Source organism: Diabrotica virgifera, chromosome 2, assembly GCF_917563875.1.
Source record: "Diabrotica virgifera virgifera chromosome 2, PGI_DIABVI_V3a".
Classification (NCBI taxonomy): domain Eukaryota; kingdom Metazoa; phylum Arthropoda; class Insecta; order Coleoptera; family Chrysomelidae; genus Diabrotica; species Diabrotica virgifera.
The window spans coordinates 183,312,390-183,335,710 of NC_065444.1; the positions used below are offsets into that span (position 1 = coordinate 183,312,390).

The 23,321-nt window shown below is 34.5% G+C and overlaps 1 protein-coding gene across 1 annotated transcript in view; it reads left to right on the forward strand.

Moving 5' to 3' along the window:
* Positions 1-18,488, forward strand: part of LOC114329370 (quinone oxidoreductase-like protein 2 homolog) — a 39,299-nt gene extending 20,811 nt beyond the window's left edge. The window contains exons 2-4 of the mRNA XM_050642965.1: positions 2,736-2,939; positions 9,297-9,475; positions 18,138-18,488. Coding sequence (XP_050498922.1) covers positions 2,736-2,939; positions 9,297-9,475; positions 18,138-18,423 — 669 coding nt within the window. The 3' untranslated portion in view covers positions 18,424-18,488. The remainder of the gene's footprint in view (positions 1-2,735; positions 2,940-9,296; positions 9,476-18,137) is intronic.
* Positions 18,489-23,321: the final 4,833 nt, after the last annotated feature.

A 23,321-nucleotide genomic window follows, 5' to 3' on the forward strand; every position in this document is an offset into this window, starting at 1 on the left:
TTCGTTTTTATCACTCACAGCCTTAATAATATTGCTAGCAGTTTTGTACAGAATAACAAACAATAAAATATTGTTCTATGTATTTAAACAAACGCTTCTATACAGAACAACGTGTGGAAGCAATATATATTAAACTGTTCATTTATTTACTGATTACTCTGTGTGAAACAATTCTACAAGAATGAGTAGAAATAAAAAATATTATATTTTATTTAGTTAGTACATTGTATTTATACTTAATAAAAGAAATTGATGGTATTGAAATCAAAACAAAATAAGTATCAAGATTTATATGATGCAGTTAAGAAAGCATATCGGAACTCCGATAAAAGTATTGTCTTTTGTCCCAATAAAGCTAATTAGTTGTACACTGAATTGAGAGAAAAAAGTACGCGGATATTAATGAGCTACGTAAGTAAATAAACTTTGACAGGTAACTTTTAAAAAATCCAGAAATATCATGGAGTTTAAAAAAATCACAAAAGGGGGTCATGAGTTGCAACTGCGACGTCGGTATGAGGGGGTCAACTGTAAACGACGCTTTACGACGGAAAGGGGAGGGTATTAAAAAGTCCGAAATTTTTACGACGTAATTTATGGATGTTCCCTTTGTTACTCGCATATATGTATTTCGTCTTGCTTATGTTTAGTGATAGTCCATGTTCTTCACTTACTGCGGTCACTTTATTAAGCAGTATCTGTAGGTCTTCATGTGATTCGGCTAAAAGAACTGGATCATCGGCGTATTTCAGGTTATTTATGATCATGCCATTAATTCTTATGCCTATGTTTTGTTCATCCATTGCCTTACTTAAGATGTCTTCCGAATATGTATATATTAAATAATGTTTATATTTCTATTTCCTTTGATGTTATGTCGTCTATTCTCACTACTGCTTTTTGGCCATAGTATAAGTAACACAAAAATTTTTTCCTTTTCTAATTGAAAATGTTTAAGTAGTTTCAGCAAATACTATGGACTATGGTGTTAGTATCAATAACGTATCGTCCTAAAGTTTTGGGAAAAATTTCACCTGGTCTGATTGAGAAGCAAAATGCATTTAACAAAGAAGGCCATGGAATTGAAATGTCATCAGTTATTGACATTTAATAAACAAAGCAGAATATTTTGGTTTGTGCTCTGCAAAATGTCTTATAAAATTGATATTCGTCGAGGTGTTTATAATATGGTTGGGCGAATGTCGAAACGAGATATTGTTAATATTTATCGAGATCAAAACATAAGCAAATCGACAATTTATCGCGCAATCATAGAATGTGAAGAAGGGATACCATGTGTTAACTTGCGTAAAAGTGGCCGACCGCGGATTTTGAACCATATAAGAGAGGCAAGACTGATTGAAGCAGCTAAGAACAAAATTGGGGTCTCACAGCGAAAACTGGCCAGAAAATTTCATGTTGGAAAGACTACAGTATACAGGACCCTATCGAGTAATAATATTATCTACCGGAAAAGAAGGAAAGCTCCAAAATACACAGAGGATCAATTAGAGAGAATTCCGAGATGTTGCCGCGCGTTAAGGCGAGTGCATTTCGTCAACAAGTTGATCGTGATGGACGATGAAAAATATTTTACTTTGTCCAACTCTGAGATGAAGGGTAACGATGGGTTTTACACGAACGATTACGAAAATGTACCTGATGAAATAAAATTCAAAAGTAAGAAAAAATTTGAGGAAAAAAATTTTGGTATGGTGTGTAATTTCTGAGGCTGGCTTTATCTCACAGTCCTACATTGGTGTTGTTCGAGGCGAAGCCTTAAATGCAAATATTTATATTCAAAGATGTCTCTCTAAATTGCTTCAGTTTGTGAACACACATCATGCAAATGATCAAATAGTCTTTTGACCAGATCTTGCTTCATGTCATTACGCGAGGATCACAAGGGACTGGTACGAAACTAACATTACCTTTGTACCGAAAGCAGACAATCCCCCCAACCTACCTCAGGCTCGTCCAATTGAAGAGTTCTGGGCCATATTAAGTCGGAAAGTCTATAATAATGGATGGGAAGCACAAAATCAGGAACAGTTAAGACGCGCATATATACAAAAATTAGAGAAATTGACGCCGAGGTCGTCCAAAGGATGATGCAACGTGTCAGGGGAATTATTAGGCAAATCGAAAATAATGGTCCCTTTTCTGTCATTTGAATTTTCATTTATAATAAGGATAGTTAAGTTAAATTGTTGAATAATTTAATAAAAATATAAGATTATTGTGGTCAGAGTTATATGCTTTTGAAATTTTTCCCAAAACTTTAGGACCATACGTTATTTGTTCCTTTTCCGTATATCTTGGCATCTTGGCACTAAACTCTAAACCAAAACACAAAATAATGCACAACGCTGTGAAATAATACTGCACAAATACTGAGTACTGACCTGAACGTCAATCATCACTTGACTCATTGACACTTCGAAAAGATGGTCAACAGCGACGAAGTTTTACGTCAAATGTTTGTAATACGCGTATTTGATTGGATAAAGAAATCGCGCATTGTAAATATCAACGAATCAAACGTAGGTTAGGAATATACTGTATGTATGTAACGCTGCAATATTTTTGTGTTTAATCACGGAACTACCGCTTTTTCCGTCATATCTAAATGCATTAGAAAGAAATCGAAAAACGGTGACGCACTGAAAGAAGGCTCTGAGAAACACCATACCATTAAACGTGAAGTTAGTACACCACAATATTTATTTTTTTAGTTGGATATAAATGATGTTTGGAGGATACCAGGCGATGTGGAGAGGAAAGATGCCGCTGTTATAGCCTATGGTCATTCTACAGCTTTGTATGCATTTTCAAAATTGACTAGCATAAAAGAAAAAGAAAAGGTAATCATATCTGCAGGTCCTGCAGGAATGGGATTGGCAGCAGTGGATATTGCAGCAAATGTATATAAAGCACAGGTAAAATTTTAAAATTTTATATTTCTGATTGCTTAAGTTTATTAAATGGATCAAATTAACAGTTTATTAATATAATGTAGTGTAAGTAAACAAAAATGACTTGGTGCCAACTTGAGCTCTTGCCCTGAGGGTTGATGCCACCCCTTCGGGTGAAAATTATTTTATTAAAAATAATCCCATAAATCGATAGACGGACAAATTCTAAACAAAATCTTTTTTCTACAACCGTATTAAAAATGCAATTTTTAGCACTCCATAGGAGCGTTAAAAATGCTACTTTAAAGCACTAGTGCTTTAAAATTTTTAAGGCACTGCAGTTAAAAGTGAATTGTCAAATTGTGAAACGTCAAAATATTTATATTTCATTTATTAACATTAATATTAATAGTACAACTTGCGCAATTTGAAAAAGGTGGTTTAAAAGGTTTTTAAAATTTAAGTTAAACTGTATTATTGCATTTTTAACACGTTTGTAGAAAAAAACTATTAAAATTTGTTAGAATATACAACAATAAAAGTAAGATGTTATTCTATAGTTGTTATGATTTACGTATTGACAGTATAGGCAGTTTTGATGTAATGTCAAGAAAAATATAAAAATGGAATGTCAGTCAAGTTCAAGTAAAATTTTTTTGTAGATATTGTCCTGTAATTGGGAATGAATAATGATATATAAGACGTTTGTAGAAAAAATATTGTATGATATACGTGTTAAAAAGTACATTTTAAGGCACTCATGTGAATTGCAGAATTCGCTTCGCTTATTCTGCAAACTTTCACATGCCTGCCTTAAAATTGTACGTTTAATGCCTGGTTGCACCAACAGATCTTAAGCTCCAGCTTAGCTAAGCTCTACTTATAGATAGGGCCTCCTTGAGTATCACTAACGTTGCACCTAAATTTTAGATTCTTACCTTATTATCAATTATATCTGTTATTATATTATGGTATTCTTACTGTAATATATTATAATTATATTATATTAATTCTTATGATATTCTCGACTTAAGCTTAAGATCTGTTGGTGCAACCGGGCATAACACTTATATCATAAATAACTATTATGTGTAGTTTTTAAAATAAATCAATAGTTTTGAGTGCTCGCTCATCAAAGCTGCAAATGAAAATCGAACTTGAACGGCAACAGTATCGAAAGGGTTAAATTGTTAAAAAACAGCTTGTGTTTCAATTCGGTTCAGAGGTGATGCACCATCCCCATAAGTACGTTTCTGTCTCTCCAGACGTCTTCAGTGGGGCTACATGAACACCTTTGAATTGAAACGAAACCAAGCTGCCTATTTTAGCAGAACTATATATAAGCAGAAATGAGGGGCGGTACATCACAATCCATGGGGATGGTGCATCACCTTCGAACCGAATTGAAACAAGCTGTTTTTTAATTTTACATTTTACAAAGAACATTTCCTAGAATATTTCAACACTAGGGAACAAATTCATTGCAGGTGGAGATTATAATTCAAAACATCCGATGTGGGGTTCTAGACTAACAACACCTTAGATACCAAAAAATGTAAAGCTGAATCATGCTTTGATTTATCATCAGACCACTCACCGTTTATAATAACAATCTTCGAAAAAATCTTAAACAAAGTACATCAACCAACTTTGCATAACACCAAGACTAACTGGTCCCAATTTAGAGAAAAACTAGACAGCCTGATCTCACTAAATCTGTCCTTTGAAAAATGAACTCCAACTAGAATCAGCTGTAGATAACCTAACAAAAAGCATACAAATTGCTGCATGGTACGCGACTCCCAGCTACGAACCATCTCCAAACAGAAATAATGTGTCTCCCACAATTAAACAAAAATTTTTAGAAAAACGACGTAAAAATTGGCAACAGTCAAGAATGGCAGAAAATAAGAAAAAAACTTAACAAAGCAACAAAGGAATTAAAGGAATTAATCCATGAAGAGGAAAACCATGGAATACAAGAATATTTAGAAAATTTAACACCAACTGAAGCTACAGACTATTCACTCTGGAAAGCCACGAAAAAACTCAAACGGCCCCAACAGCATAACCCACCAATCTAAGATGAGGCAAACACCTGGGCTAGGAACGACAAACAAAAAGCTGACCTTTTTGGCAAGCACCTTCAAAACGTATTTACGCCATACTCTTCTACAGTATCTACAGAGGAAGAAACAGAACTAACCAGATTCCTAACAGCACCGTTTCAAATGGATCTGCCCCACACGAAATTTACAGTCAACCAAGTAAATCAAACAATAATAGATGAAATCAACATCAAAAAAGCCCCTGGATTTGACCTAATTTCTGGCAAGATTCTAAAAGAAGTCTCGGATAAGTGCATAAAACTAATCACCTTTATATTTAATGCAATTCTGCGTCTAAACTACTTCCCTAGTTCATGAAAAGTGGCACAAATTCGTATGATCCTTAAACCCGGTAAAAGACCGGAAAATGCATCTTCATACCGGCCTATAAGCCTTTTGCCTATGATTAGCAGTCTTTGAAAAAATTTACGTAAAAAGGTCGAAAACGATAATAGACGAAAATAAAATAATTCAGAACATCAATTCGGTTTCCGAGACAAACACGGAACCATAGAACAAGGGCATAGGCTAGTCAACCACATAAACAAGGATTTTAACGCCAAAAGATACTGTTCTGTTGCTTTCCTTGGCATATCTCAGGCTTTGGACAAGGTATGGCATATAGGGCTACAAATAAAATTAAAGAAGCTCCTACCCTATCGTCACTTCCAGCTCTTAAAATCCTACATAGAAAATAGACACTTCCTTGTGAAGCACGGTACCGAGCACACTAAGATATATCCTATTCACTCAGGCATCCCACAAGGCAGCGTTCTCAGCCCAATTCTATATCTTTTATACACAGTGGACATTCCAACATTTAGTACAACTACAGTTGCAACGTATTCAGATGACACTGCTATCCTGGCATCCCACACAGATCAACAACAGCATCAAGGAATCTTCAATCAAACCTAAATAGGGGCTGTCCATTAATCACGTGATGCTCGAAAGAGGGGGAAGGGGTCCATAAAAAATCACGAAACATCACAAGGGGGTAGGGGGGTGCAGTAATATATCACGTGTATTTTTTTTTTCGGAAAATGCCCGATACTCAACCCGTTACGTGTATTTACTTTTTTGTCAAATGCGTACAAAAATCGAAAGCGGCATTGCTGTGACTAATATTAAAAAAAATCCATTTCTCTTTCATAATATACACAACCCAGCAAATTGGTTCCACCCAAATTATCTTGAATGTTATGATAAGAAGCGACCCATTTTAAATCGTTTTGTTGTGAATGTAGCATATGTTTCCACTAAATAGGAATACTGACCGGGACTCTGTCGCCGTTTTCGACTTTTTATTTATGAGCCTTTAGTCTTACATGTGTTTTACCTACTATCTGATGAATTGGAAATTCTCAAAATCCTGTCAGTTTTATATCGTTGTTTTGTCACTGAATACATGCGTTTAAACTGTTTTTAACTTCGTACTTTTTTCGTCACAATGTCTAGGTGATCTGTATAAACAACTATTTACAGAGTAGGTATAAGAAAGGAAAAAATCTTGGTGTCGCTCAAAAAGAATTTAATGAATTGTGGGTTAACGGAAACAAAAATATACAAAGGAAGAATTTATATGAAGTGGGCCAATGATCTTTTACTAGATTACCGCCGAAAGAACCAAGCAAACAGGTCTTCCAATATTCTCTTTTATTATTCTTCTGCTAAAAAGATAAGTTAAAATTTGTATGTGACTATATATTTTTATGGACATTGTTCTAATACTAAGAATTCACCTATGTAGTTTTATTTGCAGTATTATGTTATTGTTAAATCTTACATTTTTTATAACATTGATAAAATAAATGTTATAAAAACTTTACAAATAAAATATGCATAGCGTATATACCTACAGTTGAGTCCACGAGTCTTTACCCGTGTTTCATCATTTAAAGCATACGAAATAATTCGATGAAAAAGTCGGAAATTGAAATTTACTAAACGCAATAGCAAGTGACAGTAAGTAGCTACCTATCCTATGACGGGTTACAATTTGAGTTATCAAAAATATGTGTTTTATCTCGCCAGGTATTAATAACGCACGGGTAAAGACTCGTGGACTGAAGTGTACCTTAAATATTACTTAAATTCAAAACATATCTTTTAATTCGTGCCATTTTGAATTCTTTATTTTAATATTATATGAAATAAAATTGCTGGGGATGATAATATCATTAACTTATTTGCATGATAATTACATATCATGTATTACATTTAGTAATATAATACTAATTTAGTACAAAAAGTTTCTCGCATTTCTTTCATTATTTTATGTCAGTCAAAAACAAACTGCAACCTTTCTGTCTACCTCTAAACGTTATTATTGTGGTCTTTAATTTTTTATAATAAAATTAGATGATGTGTATTTTACAATTATTTAAAAAATATATTTTTTGTAGATACTAAAAAATACACGTGATATAGGAGTAGGGGGGCGGTTAGTTTTAAACCTCACCACGTATCACCAAGGGGGAGGGGGGGTTAAAAAATGCCAAAAAAAACATCACGTGATTAATGGACGGCCCCATAGAATTCAGCAATGGATGACAGTATGGCGCATCAAATCTAATGGAACTAAATCATTACATGTAACATTCACGCTACGCAGAAAACATGCCCCCCTGTATAGGTATATTGATAATTGTCTAATTCCTCAATCCGAGGACGCTAAATATCTTGGCATGCACTTGGACCGCCGTCTAACTTGGAAAAACATATTTTTACCAAACGAAAACAGCTTGGACTTAAATTGAGAAATATGTATTGGCTCATTGGACGCAATTCAAAACTATCTTTGGATAACAAAATTTTACTCTACAAGTCCATCCTCAAGCCCATATGGACTTATGGGATTCAGCTATGGGACACTGCTAGCGTCTCCAATACAAACATCTTACAGAGATTTCAAAACAAGGTGCTGCGTGCCAGTCAATGCGCCATACTATGTATCCAACGAGGTGATTCAACACGACATCCCCCTAGAATCCGTGAAAGAAACCATACAACGTTTTAGTGTTAAATACTGTGAACGAGTGTTAGTGCATCCTAATGCGTTTACCAGACAATTAAATGTGCGGGACGTCTTTGAAGTGCGTAGACTAAAACGGCAACTGCCGTCCGACTTGACCAACTGAATGTAATCAAAAGTGTATTCAGACTGATAAAATTTTAGTTTTAGAATTGTAAAGAGGTTACTTACTGGAATAACTCTCTACATGTCTGTATTTTTTACCATAACAAATGCTTAATGCCCAATGGGCAGATTGTTGTACTCAATGGTGTTAATAAAAAAAAATTGATAGGTTTATTCCTGAGTACTTCGACAAGTATTTAGTAAGTATATTTTATTAAATACATCGCCTTCCCGTTATTTAAGCTTGAATATTTAGATTTGTAACATTGAATTGAAACACCACGCCTGCCAAGGGGGTTGGTGAGTAATTTTCTGTTGGGGTTTATCCCCTTGCCAGTGTGTTCCAGTTCTTTGGCGCCGGAACTTCGCCTTTACCCTCTTCCGTCAGCTACATGACGTACACCCATTGCACGCCGCAGGAAGATAAAAGATGGAATGCTGAAATACAAAACTGGAGACCGTGGACAGGAAAAAGAGGAAGAGGAAGACCTCAGATGCGATGGAAGGACGATATTGTAAAAGCTGCAGGAACTAACTGGAAAAGCGCAGCCAAGGATAGACAGAAATGGAAAGATTTGGGGAAGGCCTATGTCCAAAGTTGGATAGAAAAGGGCTAAAGAAGAAGAAGAAGATTTAGATTTGAGTACTCGCCAAAAAAATATACTTGGAGTCACCCTGAAACCAGTCAAACAATAGGTAATTCGGGATCTGTACTTAGTTTACTAAGAAAGTTAAAATAAGTGTATATATGTGTATATGTATTACGGTATACCGCGAGGTTACCACTCGCGTCACGATTTTTGAATGACGCCAAATACGATTTTAGTCCCGTCAAAATTCCATTCCGAGCGATAAGAAGTATTTACGTCAAAATATATGATTCTTTCAGTATCGCTATCTTCGATCTTGTTTGAATCTGTAGGTATCTAAATACAAAACTACCTCTATATGTCGATTATGTCGATATTGTACCCAAAGTATTGTCATCTATTAATCAAAATAGACTATAAAGTTCATTATATTTCAATATCTTAGAATTTGCTCACTGTATCAAGTTTGACTTTAACTAAATCTAATTATTTTAATTCCTTAAAATCTATATTTGCTTTAATGTTGCATATTATTTACTTTTAGGTCGTAGGACTGGTAGACACAGAAGAAAGGGGAGAATTGGTTAGAGAGAGGGGTGCATTTGAGACTCTTCATTTTTCAGATAAATTAGTCAAACAATGTATGAAAATTACAGACAATAAAGGTGCTAGTATTGTATATGATGCGACAGGAACAGAAATGATGGAATCTATCGGAAAGTGGTAAATTCAATAAAATAATAGTTATTTATGTACCAAGTCAGTAAAGTGACTTTTTATCGAACGAGTCTGATATTACGAGCAGTGCCAGCGAGACCAGTAACAGACGAGTTCGATAAAGAGTATTTACTGACGTGGTGCATACAAAATTTTATCTCCAACCATAAAAACATTAACAAATAGTAATATTTTGTTTAATATTTTTATTGTACAAACATACAAATCATAGACATATATATATTATTAACATTAGACAGAGCGTCATGTTGAGCGAAGTGAGGACATCATAGTCATCATAGTCTCTCGATACAATGTGCTAGAAAGAAATACCGCAAACTTGTCCAAAAGACCTTGTCGTCAGGAAGCGCGAGGGTAGGGCTCAGTCTATGTTAATACAGGGTGTAACAAAAATACAGGTCATAAATTGAATCACATATTCTGGGACCAAAAATAGTTCGAATGAACCTAACTTACTTTTATACAAATATGCACACAAAAAAAGTTATAGCCCTTTGAAGTTACAAAATGAAAATCGATTTTTTCGAATATATCAAAAACTATTAGAGATTTTTTATTGAAAATGGATATGTGGCATTCTTATGGCAGAAGCATCTTAAAGAAAAATTATAGTGAAATTTGTGCTCCCCATAAAAATTTTATGGGGGTTTTGTTCCCTTAAACCCCCCCAAACTTTTCTGTACGTTCCAATTAAATTATTATTATGGTACCATTAGTTAAATTCAATATTTTTAAAACTTTTTTGGCTCTTAGTATTTTTTCGATAAAGCAGTTTTTATCGAGTTGCGGCTTCTTTTTTAATATGTTTACATAAAAATTGTATGGGGGTTTTGTTCCTTTAAACCCCCCAAATGTTTGTGTACGCTCCAATTAAAATATTACTGCGATACCATTAGTTAAACAAAATGTTTTTAAAACTTTTTTGCCTCTTTGTATTTTTTCGAGAAGGCAACTTTTATCGAGATACGACTTCTTTTTTAATACGGTTCAAAATATACCTAAAAATGTAAATCATACATAAATTTTTATATTATTACCAAGTCTCCATAATCGTACTTAACCATATACAAGTATGTGGTGGATTGGACAAATATTCAAAATATCTCGATAAAAACTGACTTTTCGAAAAAGTACTAAGAGCCAAAAAAGTTTTAAAAATATTTTGTTTAAGTAATGGTACTACAATAATAATTTAATTGGAACGTACACAAAAGTTTGGGGGGGCTTAAAGGAACTAAACCCTCATAAAATTTTTATAGGGTGTCCAAATTTCACTATAATTTTTTCTTAAGATGCTACTGTCATAAGAATGCCATATGTCCATTTTCAATAAAAAATATTTAATAGTTTTCGATATATTGGAGAAAATCGATTTTCATTTTGTAACTTCAAAGGGTTGTAACTTTTTTTATATACACATTTGTACTAAGGTAAGTTAGGTTCAATCAAACTATTTTTGGTCCCAGAATATGTGATTAAATTTATGACCTGTATTTTCGTTACACCCTGTATACAGGGTGTCCAGAAACTCTACCGACAAACGAAGACAGGAGATTTTTTAGATAATTTTAAGATAATTTAACCCAATTCACCTAGTCCGAAAATGCTTCCTAAGGGAGCTAGAGCTCTTTGAAGATGGCGTCATGTAATTAGTTTTTCTTAAATAACTCCAGAACGCTTCTATTTAGAAAAACGAAAATTGGTATGCTTATTTACTTTCCAGAAATGAATCTATTCCATCTATTGTGAATTTCTAGTACCGGTCATAGGCGTCCGTTTTGGGTAGGGCAACGGTTATTTTATCGCATAACTTTTTTGTCTTTAACTTTTAAGCATTTTTTTCACTGGATTATTAAATTGTGAGGTATTCTAGTACTAAAAGGTACTCTTGCTTTAAGTCGGTAGGACACACCGTTTTCTAGAAAAATGGATTTGAAAGTTTTTCGTTTTGGGAATTTGAAAAAAATTGAAAAAAATTTTCAAAAAAATAACGATGTATTTTACTAACTTAAAGCAAGAGTAACTTTTAGTACTCGAATACCTCATAATTTAATAATCTAGTGTCAAAAATGCTTAAAAACTAAGGACAAAATAGTTACGCTATAAAATAACTGTTGACCTACCCAAAACGGACGCCTATAACCGGTACTAGAAATTCGCAATTAATGAAATCGATTTATCTCTGGAATATAAATAAATGTACCAGTTTTCGTCTTTCTAAAAAGGTTTTTTTGGAATTTTTTTTTTGAAATTTAAAGAACGAAAAATTTTCAAATCGATTTTTCTAGAAAACGGTGTGTCCTACCGACTTAAAACAAGAGTACCTTTTAGCACTAGAATACCTCACAATTTAATAATGCAGTGTCAAAAATGCCTAAAAATTAAAGACAAAAAAGTTATGCGATAAAATAACCGTTGCCCTGCCCAAAACGGACGCCTATGATCGGTACTAAAAATTCGCAAAGGATGGAATAGATTTATCTCTGGAAGATACATACGCGTACCAATTTTTGTTTTTCTAAATAGAAGCGTTCTGGAGGTATTTAAGAAAAACTCATTACAAGACGCCATCTTCAAAGAGCTCTAGCTCCCTTAGGAAGCATTTTCGGACTAAGTGAACAGGGTTAAATTGTCTTAGAATTATTTGAAGAATCTTCTGTCTTCGTTTGTCGGTAGAGTTTCTGGACACCCTGTATACGTCTATGATACAAACATAAAATAAAAATTTCATATGACAGTGATAATAGATGACTTCTGCATGATGGCCGCTTTCGATTTTTAATCGATAGTTATTAATATTGAATAATTACTAAATCGGTGAAGTTTTGATTTATTCTATATGAATATAATTACAAAATACTAGAGAATTTCACTTTTTAATAATGGGCATGAAACACACATCAAAAACAAAGACTTAGGCAATCACAGATATGCAAACATGTCTGTGACAATGAGCTCAGGGTACAATGGAAAGATGCATCAATAGTCACAAAAGAAACAGGCATGAAAAATATATAAATAAAAGAAGCAGCTCTTATCTTACTTAGTGCACGTTCGAAGTGAAGCGAAGAAAGAGTGCGAGCAAAGAGCAAAGCGGCGAAACCAAACAAGTTTGATTTCTCCGCTCGCACTCTTGGTATTTTTCCGAAAAATGAATCTCGATATCCTGATAGCTGATGTGTTTCAAAGAAAGCTGTTACGTTATCAGAAAAATTTCCTATTCAGATGACAACGATGAGTATTTAAATTTATAACTTTATGCAATTTTATAATTAAATAAATAGTATGTAACTTAATAATTGAAGGGCCACGGGAAAGAACGATCAGAGTCCATTTTTGGTCAAAATTTAAATATTGGCACCATATTTTAGCTTTTCGTGGAAAGAATCTAACCATGGTTTCGTTTGTACAATAACGATCCCCGTACGTTATAATTAAAAATGTTGAATTTAATTTTCCTGTACCAAAATATACAAACTAAAACTTTCAAACTGGATTTGCACAGAATGAGCAAAATGTGACTGATCGTTCTTTCCCGTGGCCCTTCAATTATTATTAGTTCTACAGTGTGGCAAAACCAAATGGAATAAATTCATTATTTCGTAAACCGACGACTTTAAGAAAAAATCCCGAAACAGGTCAATTTTTATTTTTAAATTATGATTCTTTGGCATTTACATACTAGTGACGTCATCCATCTCGACGTGATGACATAATCGATGATTTTTTTAATGGGAGTAGGAGCCGTGTGCTAGCTCACTTGAAAGGTTATTCAATTCTCTATGTAGTAATATAATCACCAACATAATTATACAACAAAATTCTTATTGAATTAAATTAGAAGAAAAGAAGAATGTGTGTAATTTATTTAATTCAAAATACATTTTACTGTTCTCAGAAATCGGAAAAAAATCTTTATTTCTCAAATAAACATTGCTTTTCGTATTAATTAAATATTCGAACTGCCAAGAGGCAGGTGGGTGGCAGCTTGAACCTTGAATTTAAGCGAAAAGCAATGTTCATTTTTCAAAAAATCTTTTTTTTTTGTTTTCTGACAGTAGTAAAATAATGGGTAATTCGAATGAAATAAATTACATACATTCTTCTTTTTGCTTAAATTAATTTAATTAAAAAATTTTTTTTTGACACTCTATATAAATAATTATGTTAATGTTTATACAGTAGACTCCCTCTATAACGAACACGGTTATTACGAGGTACACTAGATGTCCCATGAAATTCCTATTGAACTGAACACCTCAGTAACGAGGCATATTTGGATATAACGAGGGAAAATGAAATCGTAAACTATGTATCTTTATTATTCTTTATCTATTTTTAGCGCTGTAATGGCTGTAAGTAAATACCCCAACTACCTGTATACATAAATCCCCAACATCTGTGCGGTTCTCGAGGGTAGTGCTGTAATAAAATCCACCGCCTACCTATAATAAACTTCTTCCTGTTCTGTTTATCTATTGACCGATACTGAATGTTCGTTATAGAGAGAGTCTACTGTATGCACAATATTATTGTTGTATGATATAACGAGATCCGCGTATAACGAGGTAATTAGTCTGCCATTTCAGTTCTCGTTATAGAGGGAGTCTAGGATAGAGAATAGGAGAATCGGATAACCTTTTAAATGAGCTAGCACACGACCCCTATTCTCATTTAAAAAATCATCGATTACGTCATCACGCCTAGATTGATGACGTCACTAGTAAGATATATTATATACCCAAAAATCATAATTTGAAAATAAAAATCGACCTCTTTCGGGATTTTTTCTTAAAGTTAGCGGTTCACGAAAAAATGAGCTTTGTCACACTATATAATAAATGATAACTTATGATAAATTAAATATCTTAATTATGACAATGAATTCATTAGATATTACATGGCATACCAAGCTTAAAGTTACAGTAAGACATTCAGCAGGTAAGATGGGGTTCTTGTTGAAATTCTTCCATGTCTTGGCCAATTATTAATTATTTGTTTTGGATTTTTTCGAGTAGGTAGTCAAAAGTCTCCATATTCACCCTGAAATATGCTTTTAATTTGACGGAATCCTCCGTAGCTCTTTGAATAAATGGCGAAATTCACATTGATTGCCGCGGGATTGATTAATACGATGAATTCTCTAACACTTTCCGCGAGTCAGAAAGTACCACGTTTTCAATGAAGAGTTTTCGAAAAAAAAAAAAAGAAAATAACTATCTATGACTGCCTAGTGGGAAAGAACTAAACTCTCGTATCGTAACTACCAGCTCCCTCTCTGGTTTAGCACTTCTTTGCTCTTTGCTAGTGCTCTTTGCTCTTTACTCTTTGCTCTTTGCTCGCACTCTTTCTTCGCTCCACTCTGAACGTGCACTTAATGAAGAAAATATTATTATAGAATATCCACTTAATTTATAGCAAACGCATCAGCAGAATGTAGCAGGATCTGTTTGGCAATGCTAAAAGAATAAGTCAGCAACAAGAGTACAGCAACATTAACGGATTAATAGAAATACCACCCTCCGAATTTTGAACTAAGAGCAAGGCTATCTGCCTACAATATCGAGGCCAAGTAAGTCACCGGCCAAATTATATGTATAATTTGTTCCAACATGGATATACGAGAACACTTTCGAGGCCATGAACACAATACGTCATTTTTTGCGCAGTTTTATTTGACAGTCTTTGCTGGGGCAATATACCGTATGGGAAAGAATTTAACGTAAGTACGCGCTTTCAATGAGAGGAACAGAGAAACATATTTAAAACAATATAGACATATAAGAAGGCCCGCCCACCAAACCAATGCCTTTCGTAGGCTTGTTTTTGGAAGGGCAGCGTTGTCAGCTAATCGAAGTCAGAAAATCTTATACTGTTGTTAGTATGTAAATAGATTACTATTAAAATGTTTTATTTGACCCACTTCAAAATAGAATTCATCCAGATTTTCGAATTCTATTGGAATTTGTATTGTTCCAGTTTCTTTCATTCGTCATCGATCTTTTGCATGGTTTCTAGGTATTGAGGATTACAAATTCGGGTCAATTTTGACATTACTGGTAAAAGCATTTGGCAACTGTTAAAACTACTTTTATTTAGGAGGTGTATGACTGGATCTGCAAAATCATTTATTTTTTACTTCCATACAAGTTGTTATCAAGAAACGCTTTCATCATAGAAATCCTGTTTCAATTCATCATCTAAAACATTAATATTTTACGTCACCCCAATTCCTAGATACATGTTATTAATGTTGACAAATTTTGTAATATCTTAAGACTCAATTGCTCCAACATTTTACTGTGCAATTGTTTCCATGACAATGTTAAAATTAATGTCGGATACATGCAAGGTTCTTAGACATTTACTACGGTTACCTACTCCGACTGAGTACACAAGGCTATTTTTAAATTTGCTGCTGTAATGATCTTCGATCTTTGAATGTGTATTATTGTGTATGTATGTGTATTATTTGCGTTTTTATTTATCTTATATAGTATCTTACATAAATATAGTCGATCGGACAGCTCAGTGGGACTAGCGGCAGACCGCACTTCACTTTGCCTTGATGAATGCGTCAGAATGCCAGCCAGGTCAACGGAAAACAAAAAAGGCTAACGCGTCAGTATAAAATTCTAATATGAATCTGACGCTTAGACTGGAATATGCGGGCGTCTGATCGGCCTATGAGGGCAAGGGATAAGGGCTTGCGGCTCGGTGACACTTCCTCATAGATCCCTACCTGAATGGCGTTGACGCCTAAATACCGGTGTATACATACCTTTATCTTATATATCCTAGTTTACTTTATATTTCTGTATTTGAAATTTTGATATTGCTTCCCGTAAAAACTTATTTTGAATTATCCATCAAAAGTTATTTATTATAGTTATACATCGTACCTTTTGTAGGAGCTTAAATAAGAATATATATTTAATGTATGTTAAAACGTTAAAATTTCATTATGTATTAACGTAATAATGTTGACGAGATTTTAGAATGCCAGGTACACGCTGTAGTGTGGTGAAATTTATTACCTATTATTTAAAATCTTACCATAAATTATACAAGTAATTCTAATTCACATAATCCTAGCTGAACTCTAAGGACGGTAAGTATTTAATAGTTAATCCAGTATTGCTGAAAATTCAGTACAAGCCACAAATTTTTAGTGTAGAATGTAGATTGAAGTCGTAGATTTCCGTAAATCTTGCATTAACCTTTGGAAAAACGCGAACAACTGGTCCTGATTAATTTTAAGAAAAAAAAATTACCCAAATATCAACGGTTTGCCATAATTATGTAGGTATTATAATCCACTATACGTCTTTATTTCACAACTAGCTTTACTATTTTCCATACGTCAATGACATAAAAATACCGATTAATCACATTACGATTCAAATTACTGTACTCTCGTGACGTAATCGCGGGCTTAAGGTTCACTGGGTAGTCGGAGTAGTCAGCCGTTGTAAATGTCAAAGAACCGTGGAATATCTTCGAATTTGGATCCGGAAGTTAGGAGTACGTCATTGGTTACGAGGAGCTATTATTGTGATTTCTGTCTAATACGTTTAAGGTACTAGTACACTTTAGAAGACCAAAAATAATCATTTTTTTCAAGAATTTTTTTCTCAGAACCTATTAAAAATGAACATAAAACTTTTTACTTATTAATATCTAACTCTTATAGAGTACAAAAAATATGTCGTTTTTCATTTATGCACGTACGCTAATATTGTAGAGGGCGCAAAAGTCGAGGCCTCGAAAAATGATGCCGGACAGTTAATCTCAGGATTGGGATAATCTGAAACAAAAAAATCGTACTGCATTTGAAAGAGGAAGGATTCTTACGTGACAATTTACCACAATTTGACCAAAAAATAAAATATAAATATTTTTTAACCATGACTGAAGAAAAACGGGCGATTTTTTCACAAAATGTTTTCAAATTTCCGTAAAATCTTTTTTTGCGGAATTTTTTACTAAAGGTGGTAAATTGTCACGTAAGAAACCTTCCTTTTTCAAACGCCGTACGAATTTTTTGCTTCGGAGATCTTAATCCTGAGATTAACTGTCCGCCATCGGAACTATGTACTTTTTTTTCGAGGACTTGAATTTGACGCCCTCTACAATATTAGTGTACGTGCATAAATCAAAAAAGATATATTTTTTGTATTCTTTAAGAGTTAGATATTAACATGTAAAAAGTTTTATGTTCATTTTTAAGAAAGGTTCACCATTTAGAAAAAAAAATATAATATAAAAAATTATTAAAAAAAATAAATACAAAAATAATTATTTATTAGCAGAATTGTTTATTAGAGAGTAATAATTATTAGTTTTAGGATAAGATACGAAAAAATTACTAATAAAATAAAAAATAGTAAAATTGGCGAATGGATTTAGTGTCCGCAGTCATATAAACCCAAATAAACAAACAACAAGAAAGGTTCTAAGAAAAAAAATCTTGAAAAAATGCTTATTTTTGGTCTTCTAAAGTGTACTAGTACCTTAAATATAATACTGGTATCGCTGTTAGTATCTTACGCCAATTTCGTAATACCCACCACAGAATTTTTCCCTTTTGTGTATAAATAAAATAAGACTATTTCATTTATAATTAATTATATTTAATTTGTTGCAGTGTTAAAGTAGGAGGTAAGCTTTTCCATGCAGCCCCATATTTCTACAAAACAATTCCGTCGCCTGTACCACATTCGTTTGCCACTATTCTGAGTCTTAAGGAATTAAGTAATCAAAATCCTAGCTTGTATAGATCAATAGTAAGTGATACATTGGAAATGGCCAACCAAGGACTAATTAATGCCCACATAAGCGCTAAATTTAGTTTGGAAGAGGTTAATGATGCTATTAAGTTTATTGATGAAAAGAAATGTACCGGAAAAGTTCTTATTAATATTGATGAATAAGGTTAAAACTATTGTTTTTTATTAAGTATTATTTATTTATTCGCAATAAATATGTTTTAATATAATTTATCTGCTTTTCGATTACTCCTTTAGCTTTTAGATACAAAAGGTACTCCTTTTATTCTTAAGAAGTTCCCTATCCTGGAAGGCCGCTCTTCTTAATACTTCCTTATTTCTGACTCTGCCCGACCATGATATTCTAAGCATTCGACGCAAACACCACTTTTGAAAGACTCAAGTTTGTCAATGGAGCTGGTCTTTAACGTCCATGCTTCCATTCCGTACAAGAGAACAGACCAAACGTAACACTTTAGCATCTTGTATCGGAGGTTGAAATCCAACTTGCGATCAGTCAGAAATTTACGAAGCCTCAAAGAAGCACTTCTGGCTTGTTCCACTCTTCTCTTTATGTCAGTATCGTTCAGCAGACAACTTCTTCCTCTTCATGTCCTTTCAGAACGTTGGTTGCCATCATAGCTATGTATGTATATGTATATATCGGCTTTAGAACGTCTTTCGACGTTGTCCGATGCCTAACTTCCACGTCCTTCTATCATCCCATTGGCCATCTCTAAGATCCCTTGTACTCATTGCTTTGGTTACCCCTTCTTTCCATGTCTGTTTGGGTCTTCCTCGTTTTTTGCGGTTTGGTGGTACCAACTGCATGATCTTTTTGGGCAATCTTGTGTCTTCCATTCTTTGAACATGACCATACCAAATCAACTGTTTCCTCTCAATGTCTGTTGTTAAGTAACCATCTATTCCAATTCGTCGTCTTACTTCCTCATTTCGAACTCTTTTCCTGTTTTTCTCGGTTATTCTTTAAGTTTCTGCTCCGTAAAGTAGGCTGCTTTTAATAAGTGTTTCATAGATATTGTATTTTCGCTGTATTCCTATTTCGGAGCTCCAAAGTATTCCATTTAGGCAGCCAATTGTTCTTCTAGCTTGTGTTACCCTTTTCTTTATTTCCTCATCGTCTTTTCCCGTTCTATCGAAGATTACTCCCAGGTACGTGTATTCACTACAGGATGTGATTTCTTCATTATCCTCTAGTTCGATATTGGATAACTCAGCTCCTATGGGTAGGTATTTAATTTTTTCCACATTAATATCCAAGCCCCACTGTTCATATTCCTCCTTGAGTTTTCTTGCCATATACTGTAGGTCGTCTTTATTATTAGCTATGATGACTTGGTCATCAGCAAATTGTAAGGTATATAAACAAACCTTTCCGAGGTCTATACCCATACCGTGGCATTTACGTTTCCACTGGTTTATTGCTTTTGCAACATATATCTTGAACAAAGTTGGTGAAATACAACAGCCCTGGCGCAGACCCTTGTTAACTATGAACTTTTTAGATAGTGTGTTGCCAATTTTTACTTGTGATGTAGAATTTTCATATAGATTTTTTAAGGCTTTGACTAGAGTGTAGCTGATGTTAGTTTCTTGTAGTGATTTCCACAATTTAGTCACAGGAACGCTGTCATATGCTTTACGCAGGTCAACAAACATGAGATGGGTCTCTTGATTGGTTGCTGATTTTTTCAATTAATTGTTTTAGGCAGAAGACATTATCTGTGCAAGTCGTTCCAGCGCGGAAACCAGCCTGTTCTTCTTCTTGTTCCCTATACTCCATCTTAATGAGATTTCTAAGAATGCGCCCGTACATCCGGCTTAGTGTACTAGTTACCGATATTCCTCTGTAATTTGAGCAATCCAACTTATTTCCTTTTTTATGAATGGAAGAAATATAAGCTACTTTCCATAAACTGGGTGGTGTGACACCGTTTATATATTTGTTCATACACCAAGTAAGTGCTTGAAAGAGTTTATCTGTGCCACATTTTATTAATTCGGCAGGAATATTTTCTGGCCCTGGAGCTCTACCATTTTTTAGTTCATTTACAGCTTCCTTCACCATATCAACTCCCACTACTACCTCTTCGCCTTCAACGAATACTTCTGTTGGTGATTGTGTGGTATATTCGGCTCTACTTTCTGTTAGCAAACTCTCGTAGTATTCTTTCCATTTTTTTGTTGATATTAACTGAATAGAAGTAGTATTTCTTTCTGTGTTCTTTATTTTGTTTAAAAATTTCCATGTCTCTGAACACTTCCTTCCGCCTATGTAAGTGTTGATCTCTTGGCATTTCCTATCCCACATTTCTTTTTTTGCTGCTGTTACTGCTCTACTTGTTGTTCTTCGTAGGTCCAAATATTTGTCTTTGTCTACTTGATGTTTAGTACTTAGCCACCGTGCGTACGCTTTCTTTTTCTCCATTATTAGGTTTTGTATGTCTTCGGTCCACCATAGCTTTTTACTGTGGCGTTCGGATTTTAATCCAAGCGCTTCTTTTGCGGCTGTTTGCATACTGTCTATTAAATTTTTGTACACTTCTTCCACGGATACATTTTGGATTATATCTTCTAATTTTTCATTTAGTCTTCGTTGATATAGTGTTCTCTTACTTTCATGTTGTAAGCTGTCCAGGTTGTAATTTGTTGTGTTAAAAATTTCTGTGGCTTCAGGTGGTTCTTTTGTTTTCTTGGATCTAAACGGAAAAACTATTTCGGACTTTACCATAAAGTGATCCGAATCACATGATACTCCTCTATATACTCTTGAATCCATTACTTGTAATGTTGTATTTTGTTTTGTAATCACGTAATCTATGATCGATTTTAAATTTCTGGTTACCTGAATCCATGTATATTTGTGTATCTCCTTGTGTTTAAAAAACCCATTTGATATTTTTAGCTGATGGTTTTCGCATATTTGAATTAATCTTTCACCATTGTCATTTTGGGTTATTTCTCCATGTGGACCTACCACTTTGTTGTTTACCTTCTGTCCGACTCTACTATTCAGATCTCCTGTTATGATCACTTCTCTAGTACTTCCAATTTTAGTAATTTCGTCATTGATTTTCTCAAAGAAGTCGGCTTTAACAGCATAAGGCTGATCATCAGAGACTGCATATATACCGAGAATAGTGACAGGTTTTTGGTTAATTGCCATGTTGATTCTTATGATATTTTCATCTATGGCTTCAAAATCTGTTATTTTGCGTTGATGTTTTTTATGTATCATTACGGATACACCTCTTTTTGCTCGCTGATGTTTCTCAACCCCACTATATATATGTACATAGTTCTTCAATATCCCTGTACTACATCCTTTCTTCTTTGTTTCAGTCAAGATAAATACGTCCATGTTCAATTTGGTAATTTTTTGGATGACTTCTTCCACCTTTCCGCTAATGCTCTGTACATTCCAAGTGCCAATGTTCATTGTCCATTTTCGTAGCTGTCGTCGTTGTCTGTTTATTCCATCCAAAACTCCGAGGCAACTTTTAGGCTTTTTGGTAAATGCGGTTTTTTACAAGTGACAGGGAACCAACCTGACGTCTCAACCCCCAACCTGGAGAACCAGGTAATTTTTTTTAAGGTATTCTTCCTTTAGACTGGTTGTCTTTCAGGACTCTGGAGACCAGTCTTTCCCTTTAGGAGTGCGTGTCTGGTTTGGACGTTCTGAACGCAGTTTGATAGGTGGCACGACATATACATGCCCCGCTTCCCCCACGCCCAGACGGCCCTTGCCACTCACCCACGGACAAAAGGACTCCAATCTCACGCGGGGTGAGTTGGAGGTGGGTATCGGGGTTTGGTCGTTGAGGGTTAGGTGTCGACAGGATTTGAAGGAAGAGGACAGCGGAATGCTGCTCCTATTAGTCGCCTTTTACGATCAAGTCAGGAGATACTGTGGGAATAAATCTACGCAGAAATAAATCTACTTGGGCGGCCCGCATCCCACACGGGGTTCATAGCTATCTTAAATTTATTCACTGCCACCCTAAATAGCATGCTTGTATCAACACAATACCAATCTCGCAAGTTTTTCAACCGTAAGCTTCTTCTTCGTCCTGGACTGCGTTTGCCTGCTATTTTTCCTTGCACAATATTTTGCAGCAACCTATATTTCTCACCTCTTATTACGTGTCCGAAATACCCCAGCTTTCTCTGCTTGATGCTTTTTATAATCTCAGTAGTCTTGCTGAGACGTTCTAGTATTGTGGACTTTCGAATCTTCTCCACCCAAGAAACTTTTAAAATTCTTTGATAGTACCACATTTCGAAAGCCTCAAGGCGATTTAGATCGATTTTATTCACAGTCCAGGACTCGACACCATAAAGTAAGACCGAGGACATGTAGCAGCGAAGTAGGCCGATCCTCTACGCCAATTTTATGTATCTATTACATAACACCTGGGGCGTCCTTCTAAAATGACTCTGGCCTGCTCTATCCTAGATCTGATTTCGCCGTGACTTTCTGCGTTACAATTTAATTGCTGTTTAATTTTATCAACTTGCTTAAGTTTGGTATTATTTACATATATAGACGGTTTTATATTCTGTTGTTTACTTATTACGAGTATTTTGGTTTTCCGTATGTTCAGATCCAGACCTGCGTCCCTACAACTCTTAACGACACTATCAAGTAGTGTTTGCAGGTCTTCTTGACTAGAAGCTAGGAGTACTGTATCGTCCGCATATCGCAAAATATTAATGACTTCACCGTTCGCAATTTATTCCTTCTTGTTTTTCAGAAAGTGAGCCTGTGATTCCACCACTGGCGAAGCGTCCATGTAACCATTGTTACCATTGGTAACAGTTAAAATTTGCAAATAAATATTTTATGACTACTATTAAATAATTCCATTTATATTTTTTAAAAATAGAAATATTTGTTAATAGTATCTACCTAATTCAGTAAAATAGCCAACTAGAAGCACGAAAATATCAGCGAATTTATGTAAAATCGGTTGCACGTTATTATAATACGCCCTTACCACAGTATATAGAGGTTCCCTCTTTATACTGTGCCCTTACTTACC